This window comes from Pipra filicauda, unplaced genomic scaffold (assembly GCF_003945595.2).
Source record: "Pipra filicauda isolate LSUMZ 115617 unplaced genomic scaffold, ASM394559v2 scaffold2_size9829703_pilon, whole genome shotgun sequence".
NCBI classification, from domain to species: domain Eukaryota; kingdom Metazoa; phylum Chordata; class Aves; order Passeriformes; family Pipridae; genus Pipra; species Pipra filicauda.
In genome coordinates, this window is record NW_024104421.1 from 5,347,072 (window position 1) to 5,358,246 (window position 11,175).

At 37.2% G+C, this 11,175-nt stretch overlaps 1 protein-coding gene across 2 annotated transcripts in view; it reads left to right on the top strand.

The window, feature by feature from the left end:
• The window catches only part of FGD4 (FYVE, RhoGEF and PH domain containing 4), a 106,652-nt gene extending 97,573 nt beyond the window's left edge, over positions 1 to 9,079 (top strand). For both annotated transcript variants that reach the window (XM_039383189.1, XM_027726648.2), the window contains exons 12-17: positions 1,789 to 1,819; positions 1,991 to 2,086; positions 2,494 to 2,619; positions 4,638 to 4,778; positions 6,411 to 6,551; positions 6,731 to 9,079. In XM_039383189.1, the coding sequence (XP_039239123.1) occupies positions 1,789 to 1,819; positions 1,991 to 2,086; positions 2,494 to 2,619; positions 4,638 to 4,778; positions 6,411 to 6,551; positions 6,731 to 6,988 (793 nt within the window). In that variant the 3' untranslated portion in view covers positions 6,989 to 9,079. The remainder of the gene's footprint in view (positions 1 to 1,788; positions 1,820 to 1,990; positions 2,087 to 2,493; positions 2,620 to 4,637; positions 4,779 to 6,410; positions 6,552 to 6,730) is intronic.
• The last annotated feature ends 2,096 nt before the right edge of the window (positions 9,080 to 11,175 follow it).

The following is an 11,175-nucleotide window of genomic DNA, read 5'->3' on the forward strand; positions in this document are numbered from 1 at the left end:
CATTACCTTTTTGCACTGCCTAGACTAAATCTTTGCTGTCTAGACTGCCCCACTTCAAATAAAGTTGGGTGCTCTACCTCTCCTTTTGGACCTGCTTCAAGATCCTATTCCTAGCAGTCAGGATTTCGTTGCAGAGAGGTGAAGGTTAAATAAGCAGGAAAATGTCCATGGTGGATACAGTTCTGCGTTGGCACCATGTATTTGGGGACAAACCATAGCTTGCTAGCCCATGACCTTGCAAGCGACTGTCCTTTATGAAATAAAACCCTTTTAAAAATTAATGAGAGTTACAGCAGTGAATATGCGAAGATAACAGATACATATTAATGTAGATATTTACCTACACTAGCACTGAATTTGAAATTAAATAGAAACTTTGAAAAATGACAGGAAAAAAACTTTCCACTAAGGTCTATAAGACTTCTGGGACATGTTTATGCCTATCAATCGCATCTGCTGTAAATTGCTGTATGATATCTTGCTAAGTATTTTGCAAGTTGTTGTGCCATATACCCATTTCAGTGGTGAAAGATGGCATCTTGCTGTACTGTTTGTGAAGCATGTTTTAACTGGAAGAAAAATTATCCAGCGAAGGAAGTTTATTTTGCTAACTTTCCTCTATTACCAGTAATTGAAAGTTTATTGCGCTGGTTTGTTTTAGGTGTGAGAAGCCCACATTTTAATCTTTTGCTTTATGATCATTATTGGAAGGCATTAAGTTTGTACAAAATTGTGAAGGAATAAGTACCAAACAAGGTCTTACTCATATATATTAGAATAATCTCTATTAATGTATGAGTATTGTATGTACACTATATCTTAATGTCCTTAATTCATGAACTTGTATTAACAATATTGCCTGTTTAGTTTACTCTTGGGGTATTTTTTATTAGTAGCCTTCTATTTACTTTTCAGACTACTATTGGATTACATTTTAAATTACTGTTTTTAAACAGTATCTAAGGAGGAGGCCACTTTTGAAGAATCAAATACACTGAAGCGTTAGTTTTCATGTTTCTAACACAAAGTTTGCAGATAAACTTTTTCTTACTAGCACTAGCCAGTAGTTTCTAATAGTATTATTACTTGTGATATAAGATGCCTTTCCAAAGATTTGAATGTCAAAGTTCTGCTGATATATTTAAAGGCAAAGCTGTCATACAAGATTAGGGTTGGATGTGCTTCCTCTCTTATCTTTGACTTGTCTGTTTTATCTCATCTGTACTACTGTTAAGTCATCTGTATCTGGTCTGATGCATAAAAGGGACATTTCTGCTGTTTGGTTTACAATGTTAAAACAATATTCCTTTAGTTTAATTGGATGCAATTCATGTCACTGTTGAGAACAGCAACAACAAAGAAGCATTAAGGAAATCACTTTGGGAAGGGAGTGGGATTTAAGACGTACACAGGAGAAATGTGTATTAGTATGTGAACTTATAAGTGATGAAATGTGAGGAGAAAGACACACCTAAGCTGTGATTTAAAAAATAATAATCATTACAAAAGTCTAACAATGAAAATACTATTGCTACTTTTAAATGCATTGACATTTAACTTATTACTTGAATTCACTTCTTAGTGGTTGCAAATTTGTGAAGCCTAAGGTCATGGTTTTGCTTTCTGGTTTGGTTTGTTTTTTTAAAGTTTGACAGTTAAAAATTAATATTGTTTAAATTTAAATTCTTGAGAATTACTTCAGAATTACTTGGCTTTTGCAAGAAGTTGTTGATAGTGAAGTGTTTCCTGAACCAGTCTTGGACTAATGTATCAAAATATTTCTTTTAGTTCTGAACAAGATAAAGAAGAATGGATAAAGGTAAATTGATCTACCTTCTTTATTTTCTAACCACTTTTTCACTGAAGCAATCAAAAAAGTAATATTCATATTTTCTGTCTGTACCTTCCCTCTGCTGATCGAGAACTGGTCAGAATGCCGAGTCTGTTTTTAATTTAACATGTTTGAGGAATTTCTCCACTGTTTCCTTAGGCACTTCAGAGTACTATTGAAGTTTTTCAGCAGAGGAATGAAACTTTCAGAAACGCTATTGCTAAAGAATATGAAGACATGCCTGTTGAGGTTTCTGTAAGTTGCTGTTATTCCTTTGTAACCTTCTTAGTACCCTTTTTGTTCTTCAGTAAGTGGAAAAAGTTTGGCAGAAACTTTGTTTTCAAGCTCATTGTTCTTATAGCAGAGTAATTACAGAGTAGTCATCTTGTTGGTAATTGTTTTTCTTCATAATGCTGAATCCTATAAACAAGCCTCTTTCTCTCTTGAAACTCGTAACAGAGCACCCTTTCAGTGATGCATCGTGATTTTTGACTGGGTCCTTTGTTGTTTCTTTTATAGATTTCAAAATGCATCTTGAGCTATGTTTTGCCATTTCCTTTCCAGAGGAAGAGAATAATTATTTTCTCTATTTCGAGTACTCTGCAACTTTTTACTAGCTTTTTTTTTTTTATTCTCTCATCCTCCTCCTGCCCCTGCTTCAGAACGCCGAGCTTGGGAAGAGAGCACCGAGGTGGATACGGGACAACGAAGTGACCATGTGCATGAAGTGCAAGGAGCCATTTAATGCCCTGACAAGGAGAAGGCACCACTGCCGAGCATGTGGACATGTGAGTGCAAAGCCCTAGTACCTGTAGCTGGTCAGCAGGCTTGGGAATGTCTCCAAGCATCTGCTTGACTTCCCGTGACTCCTTGTTATCATAGAATAGCTTGGGTTGGGAGGGACCTTAAAAATCATCTAGTTCCAACCTCCCTGTTATGGGCAGGGACACCTTTCTACTAGACCAGGTTGCTCAGAGCCCCATCTGACCTTCCAGGGATGGGGCATCCCCACCTTGTCTGGGCAGCCTGTTCCATGGCTGTGCAGTTTGTTGCTGCACTTGTAGCTGAAAGAAGCAGCTCTGCATTAGCACAAAGGACCCTCTGTCTGCTTTAGCTGGCATGGTAAATTTGGAAGTAATGTGGAGCAGTGGAAGATGCATGTTTGTGTAAAATGCCCCAAGTCCCTGGACATACTGTATTGCTAGTTTTGAGTGGCCTCCACTAGTATGAACAGTTTCAAGACCGTATTAAGCTGACATAATCCAGCATTATTTCTGGCAGCACTGTCTGCCTCCTCTTTCCATTCTGCTACATCCTCTCTCCTCTTTGCAAGAAGACCATGAAGCCCTGCAGTTATTCACTGAGTTAACTTGGAGCTGTTCCCAGCTGGGTTCACTGTGTAATTGTGTGAACATGTGCATCAGGGAAGGCGAGAATGTTAGGATGGGGAAAGAGTATTGCTGCTGCTTTCCGTGTAGGATTTTACAGTAACGTATCCAAATAGTGGTATGACTTGAGAGTTTTCAGAAGTTAACAAAAGAAGAGGAAACAAACTTCCTTCTCTTGGCATCCAGCAGCTATGCCTTTTTCCACCAGAGGGTGGTACAAGCCCAGGTTTAATATTTGTGTGATTTCTTTCTAATGTTTTTATGTGGTATGAAGACTTACTGCATTCATAACGCTGCTTTTATGCTTTACAGGACACTTGAGACTTTTACAGAAGCTCCGAATTATTGATTCTGAGTTTTTTCCCCCCCAGTCATTCTGTTTTAAAACTCCATTAATCTTAAAACTGCACCCTTCCTTTTTATTTCCCCTTTTGTTTTGACTCCCAACTACTTCTCTCCATTGCTGCTCTATCACATCTCCTTGCACTTTAATTTTAAAACATTTTTTCGTGGGAGTTAATTTGGGTCAGCAATGGCTTTCCAGCAGTGACTAATGGGGAATACTTCACTAGTATTCTCTAGAGCTACTAGCTGAAGGTACTGATCTAGATTAGTGCTGCAAAGCCCTGGCCCACAATAAAATTCTCTTCATGTGTCTGACTGATTCAAGTCCATTTGCCTACCTTTCTTTCTTGAAATAACCACACTCATATTTTTTATTCAGAGCTTCTTTTTTCACCTGAAAAAAAGAATTCTGTGGAAAAATATTTCTCATGAAAGAACTTCTCTCAAATCCCTCTTGCATTTCCTTTATATCTGTAGTGAAAAGAAAAATTGGGAAAAATCAGTGTGATATTGCCTTATCAATTCTAAAAGTATAAATTATATATATATAAATTTTAACCTGTTAATATTTATTAGCAGGTTAAACAACTAGTCATTTCTGATTTTATCATATTTTTTTAATCATTAAAAGGGCATCTCAATTGTAGGTTTCATTCATTCACAGAACCTCATTTCTGATAGAAAACCATATAGTAAATCTACCTTTTCACATTGGCGTCTAAAGAAACTGTAGGATTTTCTTCCTGCAGCATGACTTGTGCTATATTCTGATTCTATATCCAATTTTAATCTACAGATGTAATTGAAAGCCTAATGTGATTTTATGCAAACTACAAAACTTGTGCCAAGTAAATAGTAAAAAGCACTTCTAGTTAAGAAGTAATGGCAAAAATTTGGAAAATTATTATTTTCAGTTAAGTTATTTTTGACATGCTATAAAGGCATTATCTATCTTGTTCAGTATAACTAAAAATGTACAAAGTAGAATAATACTAATTTTAATTAAATCATATTTTCATAAGGCTTCATAAATACTTAAATTTTAAATGTATGTTATCTTTTTTGTTTCTAAGGTGGTTTGCTGGAAATGTTCTGATTACAAGGCACATCTTGAATATGATGGCAATAAATTGAACAAAGTCTGTAAGGACTGCTATCATGTTATAATTGGTTGTACAGACAGTGAAGAAAAGAAGAAGAAAGGCATCTTGGAGGTATGTCATTGAAAAATACTATATATATATGGATGCTATGATTTTGGCTCATCAGTAGGTGAAAAATGGTAGCATTCTTGCAGGGCTTATTTTTTGTTTGATAAATAAAACCCATGTGGATCAAACTCATCCTGTCCAATAGATTTTGGCCTTCAGCATTCACCTTTGCAATACTGCTTTGTTTCTTACAACTTTTTTTAAGGGGGAATTACAGACCGTAGAGGTCGTTTGCTTATTTCAGTTACATCAGCTCCTGTGATGAGACATTACCTTTCCTTATAAATCTTCAGTTTTCTTCTTCTGCGTTTAAGCTTTCACAGCAACAAACCCCACAGCTACTGCAGTGATTCTTGAAAACATATACCCAGACTGAAAGAACTGGGGATGGAAAAGAGGAGAATGGGGGAGAATTTTGCTCTTCAGAGTCTGAGGAGTAAGATAGTTTTGATCGGTATATACAATGTACCTTTAAGTTGTCAAGCTGCTCTCAGCTTTTGACATCTAAAAATTCAAGGTCTCGAGCAGACAATAAAGAACCATGTTTCTCTTATGATCGGGGGAGAACGAGGCATTTTAGAATTGTAATTAACTTCCACATTTCTTAAATGCCCCTTGATAGGCCCTTTTAAAATTCCTGTCATACACTAGAGAAAGAGCGTCCTAACTTTGTCAAGACATATATTTATATTGGGAATTAGTAAAGAATAATTGACCCTGGAGATAAATGCCAATAAGAAAAGAAGGCAAAATTAAAATACAGATTATAATTCCATATACAGTTCTTAAGTGTAGTCAGGCCAACATGGATTGACTATACTCTCTTCAGCAAGACAGAGTAAGGAGCGCAGAACTCCACTGGCTTCCCTTAGAGTCGAGATACTGCTGTTTCTTGGCATGATGGCTTTTTTAAGGCAGTTGAAGGAGATACAGAGCGTCTCAGAAATGTTTGTCTGCAAGCTGGATCTCTTGGCAATGGAGTGGTTGGTACCATGTTGCAGCATTTAGACAGTACCGCTGCTGAGAGGGGAAAAAAGTCAATGCAAGGAGATTTTAACGCATAATCACTGTGTACTTTATAATTGTCTCAGGTTCACTATTTAACCTGAGCAGCATGTCACTCTGTCTTCAGAGTGCCTTCTTTTCTCTAGCATTAGTGCTTGCATGCTTATGTTATTCTTAGAAAAGTGTTTGGATCTGACCCTGTCATAATATTTTGACTGTCAAAATAGATTGGTTGTCATGTTGGATAATTAGTGGCACTTCAATGCCTAACACGATGTTATTTTGGAAATCAGACATTGTAGATACTCAGATACAGAGAAAGGTTAGTTGTTGTGGCAAAATGAATTTTAGAGAGATCTAGAAGTCTATAATCCAAAATTGCTGATGAAAAAAGGAATAGATTACACATGTTAAGGGAATACATGTTGTGATTGTATATGTTTAATATATATATTCTCCATAAATCCGGTCCTTCATGGTCTTTCTTGGGTATTTCCTGAAGCTCTTTTGCAGATGCTATCCAAGATTTTATATGAATGATGATAAATTTCTGCTTTTCTGGCCTGTATATTTTTAATCTTTATTTAAGGAAAGTTTTTGTTCCTTTTTATGCTTTGTACTATCTCCCAGATTGAATCTGCAGAAGTCTCTGGAAACAGTGTCATATGTAGCTTTCTTCAGTACATGGAAAAGTCGAAGCCCTGGCAGAAAGCTTGGTGTGTTATACCTAAACAGGAAGCTCTTGTGCTCTACATGTATGGTGCTCCACAGGTACGTGCAGAGAAAATGGAAAAGGTTTTAGTAATTATTGTCACTGACATCTGAGGAAGAGAAGTCAAATAGCTTGGGAATGCAGGATGGATCCAAGTGTTTTCACCAGCCTGTATAGTAAATGAGAGGTAGTGGGCAGATTAGTTGTCTGTTCTTAACCAAGAACTTCTTCTTCTTAGGATGTTAAAGCTCTGGCTACAATTCCCCTTCTGGGCTATACAGTGGATGACACTCCAAGAAGTGCTGACCTCCCACACAGCTTCAAACTGACCCAGTCTAAATCTGTGCACAGCTTTGCTGCTGACAATGAGGAACTGAAACAGAAATGGCTAAAAGTTATCCATTTAGCTGTCAAAGGTGAGACACCAGAATGTCAAAATGAACTGCAAGTGAATTTAGAAGAGCAGCCTGAATCTTCTAAAAGATCTGAATGCTGAAGCTTGAGAACACATGGCATTTTTAAAAGATTTCAGTTGAAATTGTGGTTAACCTTTGTGTTAACCTTTATTTGCTCAATCAAGAAAAAAGAAAAAAAAAAGAAAAAGAAACTTCTTACTACCATACACATCTTGGCACTTTATGTTTGGGAAAAATTCTGGTCTTTTTAGGGATCTTTTTCTTATATTTATGTTCTGTCAATAAAAGAGATGTACAGGTTCATTTAAGAGACTTTTTAAAAAAATGTGAATGCTATTAAAAATACTTACTAACTTTACTGTACTACTTGTTTGTCATAATGCAATTTTTTTTTTTGAGAATCCAGTTGCTCTTCAGTTAACATTTGCTACTTTCATTAAGAATGCAAATATTTTAAGCTTCCTACTTACATGTTAGGACTTGCAACAGGATAAAAGATATACCTCCACATTGCCAAAATAGATCTGTACTTAAACATGCAGGGACAGTTTGGTTTAATGTACGTAGTTTATAGATTGATTTCCACAGATCTGTACATATGTTGTATTCACTTGTCTCTTTTTACTTAAAATAATGCAAATTTCTTTCACTGGTATATTGGCTTTTAAGGTTTCAGTTTCTCAAGGAAAAAGAATCTAATGATTTTCAATCTAGAAATAAATACCTAAAATATGAGAAAACTATATATAATATATGTACAGTATTAAAAATGTACAATACTTGATTTGTGCTTTGATTTCATGATTCTGGGTTCCTCTTAGTGAATAATTTATTTTAAAAAAGCATGTTTTCTATTTGAAATTAAACACGGTCCTAAATTGAAAAATACTGTTCAGTGACTTGTTTTAATAGCTGACACTTAATGATCTTGATATTTTTATGCATCAAAAAAATAGCAGTGATGTAAGTGGCATGCAATGGACATATGAGTTCCAGTTGTGTTTTAAACGAGTAGTCGCTTTTCTTTGGTGTCCTATCACTGGTAGCTTTTAAGAGTGCAGTAGTTTGTTACTCAAATGCAATATGTGGTTTGAGAAAAGCAACAGATTCTAATAACCTGCTGGGAACGTGTGTTTTTGCTATTATGGTTATCAAAACAAAAGAACATTTTGAACTTAAGTTTTTTAATTTTTGCAGAAGATTAGATCCTCTAATACCTATTTATGACAACAGTCTTCAAGGATTATTGTTGTAAGGTGGAGCCTGCTTTATAAAAGTTCAGTATGAAGTCTGAGCTTGCAAATCTCAATTTGTGTTAACTAACATTATTTGTTTTCTTTGTCTGTGAATAAGGACTTGTTAGCTTTACAATATTAAGTTCCTTATGAACTTTCATTCCTGTTAGAGTTTTTATACATAGAGGCAAATGACCTCCCCAAAATTTTTGCTGTTTTTATCCTTGGATGAAATATGAAAAACTCAGAAGTAGTGATTGACTATCAAGTGGACAATTGAAATCATTGCTGTCTTTCCTTTTCTGAACCGTTAAAGGAGGGGAAATATGTAACTTCTACAATCAACTTGTCATAAGACCATTCAGGAGTCTTCTCAATATATCTGCAATCTGTATTTTAAATTCTGCCAAGCTGAAGAGCTCAGGTTCAAGTCCAGTTTTATTAGTAACATGAGGGCAGATTTAAATTGTTGCTTTTTTATAACGAGTTTGCCAAACTAGTTATTCACTGAACTCCCGTTCCCACTTTACTGTTTCTGCGACATTATAGGGGAAAAAAACCCACAACTTGTTTTGCATTTATCAAAGGATTGTTAAATTTTTAGCACCAAGCGTACATGAGCATGCACTGTCCATTGTTCCTTCACAAGAAGAATGTCATGCAACTTAATGTTAGTAGGATGGATTTTGCTCTCACCTGCACAAATCCAAAATCTACCATAGCCTTTAAATTTCAAAGCTTTACACCAGTGTTAGTAATGATCAGGATGTGGTATTGTAGAGTACTAACTCTGCAGCTGACTTCTGTGCATGTCAGTTCTGAATTCTTCCTTGGGTGCTCCGTGTGTCCAGATTATTCTGCATGATACCCTAGTATTACTTTTATCTGATGTGCAAGCTCTTCTGTAATTCTCTAAGAGATTTTAAGTTACTTCTACTGTCGGCTGTGTTTACCTTTATTAATAGGCAGCTCAAGCCTGTTTTGGTTCATGTTGGTGAGTACCAACAGGTCTTTGCCAAGGTATCCCTAGCTAATACATGTCACCTTGTGCATACCTTGGCAAGGGATGGGGGGACATTCAGGTAAGCAAGAACTCTCAGTGGCTATCTTTCTTTCATGGTCATCTCCCCAAACTGGGTATCTTCTACAAGAGCCTCCAGTGCAATTGTGGGATATGGAGAGTTGTCTTACCACACGTCAATTTATAAAAAACGGTTTCCCATGGTCAAGTTGTAGAGTGTAAGGGAAGAAGTTGCCTTAGAAGAGTTCCCAGATAAGATGGACTGAGCTATACTGAAAATAATATGATGGGATGACTGTAATCATAGAATTGGTTCGGTTGGAAAAGACCTCTAGGATCATTGAATCCAGCAATTACCCAGCACTGCCAAGTCCATCACTAATCATGTCCCTAAGTGCCACATGTCTTTTAAATACCTACTGGGATGGTGACTTAACTCCTTCACTGGGCAGCCTGTTCCAATGCTTGACCACCCACTTGGTGAAGAAATATTTCCTGATACCAAATTTAACCTCCTCTGGTGCAACTTGCCATTTCCTCTTGTCCTGTTGCTTGTTATGTGGGAGAAGAGACCAACCCCCACCTCACTGTAGTCTCCTTTTAGGTAGTTGTAGAAAGCAATAAAGGCCTCTGTGAACCTCCTTTTCTCCAGACTAAACAACCCCCCTTCCTTCAGTCACTCGTTATCAGACTTTTGCTCCAGACTCTTCACCAGCTCTGTTGCCGTTCTCTGGACACACTCCAGCACCTCAATGTCTTTCTCGTTGTGAGGGGCCCAAAACTGATCACAGGATTCGAGGTGCCAAGTACAGGGGGGCAGTCACTGCCCTGGTCCTGCTGGACACATTATTGCTGATACAGGCCAGGATGCCATTTGCCTTCTTGGCCACGTGGGCACACTGCTGGCTCATGTTCAGTGGCTGTTGACCAGCATCTCAGGGCCTTTTCCACTGGGCAGCTTTCCAGCCACTCTTCCCCAAGCCTGTAGTGCTGCCTGGGGTTGTTGTGACCCAAATGCAGATCCTGGCACTTTGCCTTGTTGAATCTCATACAGATGGTTTGACCCATTGATCCAGCCTTTCCAGGTCCTGGAAGAGCCTTCTTATCCTCCAGCAGACCAACATCCTGACAGACTGGTGCTGTGTAGTATATTCCGTTTTCTAAGCTCCTGCAAACTGAATTCTAAGTCAAGTAGGAAGCCCTATTCCGGCTAAATTATTAGGAAAATGATTGGAAGCAGCAGTTTCTGTGCTGCCTTATTGTTATAGTGATATTGAGTAGCTGAAGCTGCTTGAATGGTTGCAGCATCTCCCAGATGAAGCCCTGCGTTTGGGCATAAACTATGTGAAATGAAGTTATTGGGAGTTATTTATTTGGATGTTAGCCTCATGTTTGCTCTCAGCCATTAAAATTTATATAGCACAGGGCATTTTATTTACCCTAGTGAGACCTATTTCATGTTCTCATAATCAGTTGCTTGGTCAGAATTGTTCTCTTCTGAGTCAGAATGCTTTGGCACTCAAATATGTGTTTCTGTGTGCATTTTGTAGGGAAAATATGTACTACAAATATTAAAGGGCATCAGAAGATGGAGAAATTGCTTTAAATGTAACCACCCTGTTTTCTTCATTCTCCACAGACAAGCCCTCCTACAGCATCCAAAACTTTAAATTGTAAATTATGACCGCAGAGGAATAAATTCAAGGTCGTAACTGCTGTGGCTTAAGTGTTATGGCCAAAGCAGTCAAATTAAACCCATCATTCTAACAAGGTAGAAACTGTTCCCACTTCTACTGTTAAATTCTTAAAGGAAAAGAAAAAAGGCATTAAATTTCTTGGCATAAAGCTCTGTGTGTAAGGAATAAACTGTAACTGAGCATTCATTCATAATACATGAATGTATGTGAATGGCTCTGCTGAATTATTTAAGCTTTGCAATTCTTGTGTTCAAGAAATGCTTGTTTCTCACTTTAAAAGTGATCAGTCTTCTGTGCGATTTAAAGCAGATCAA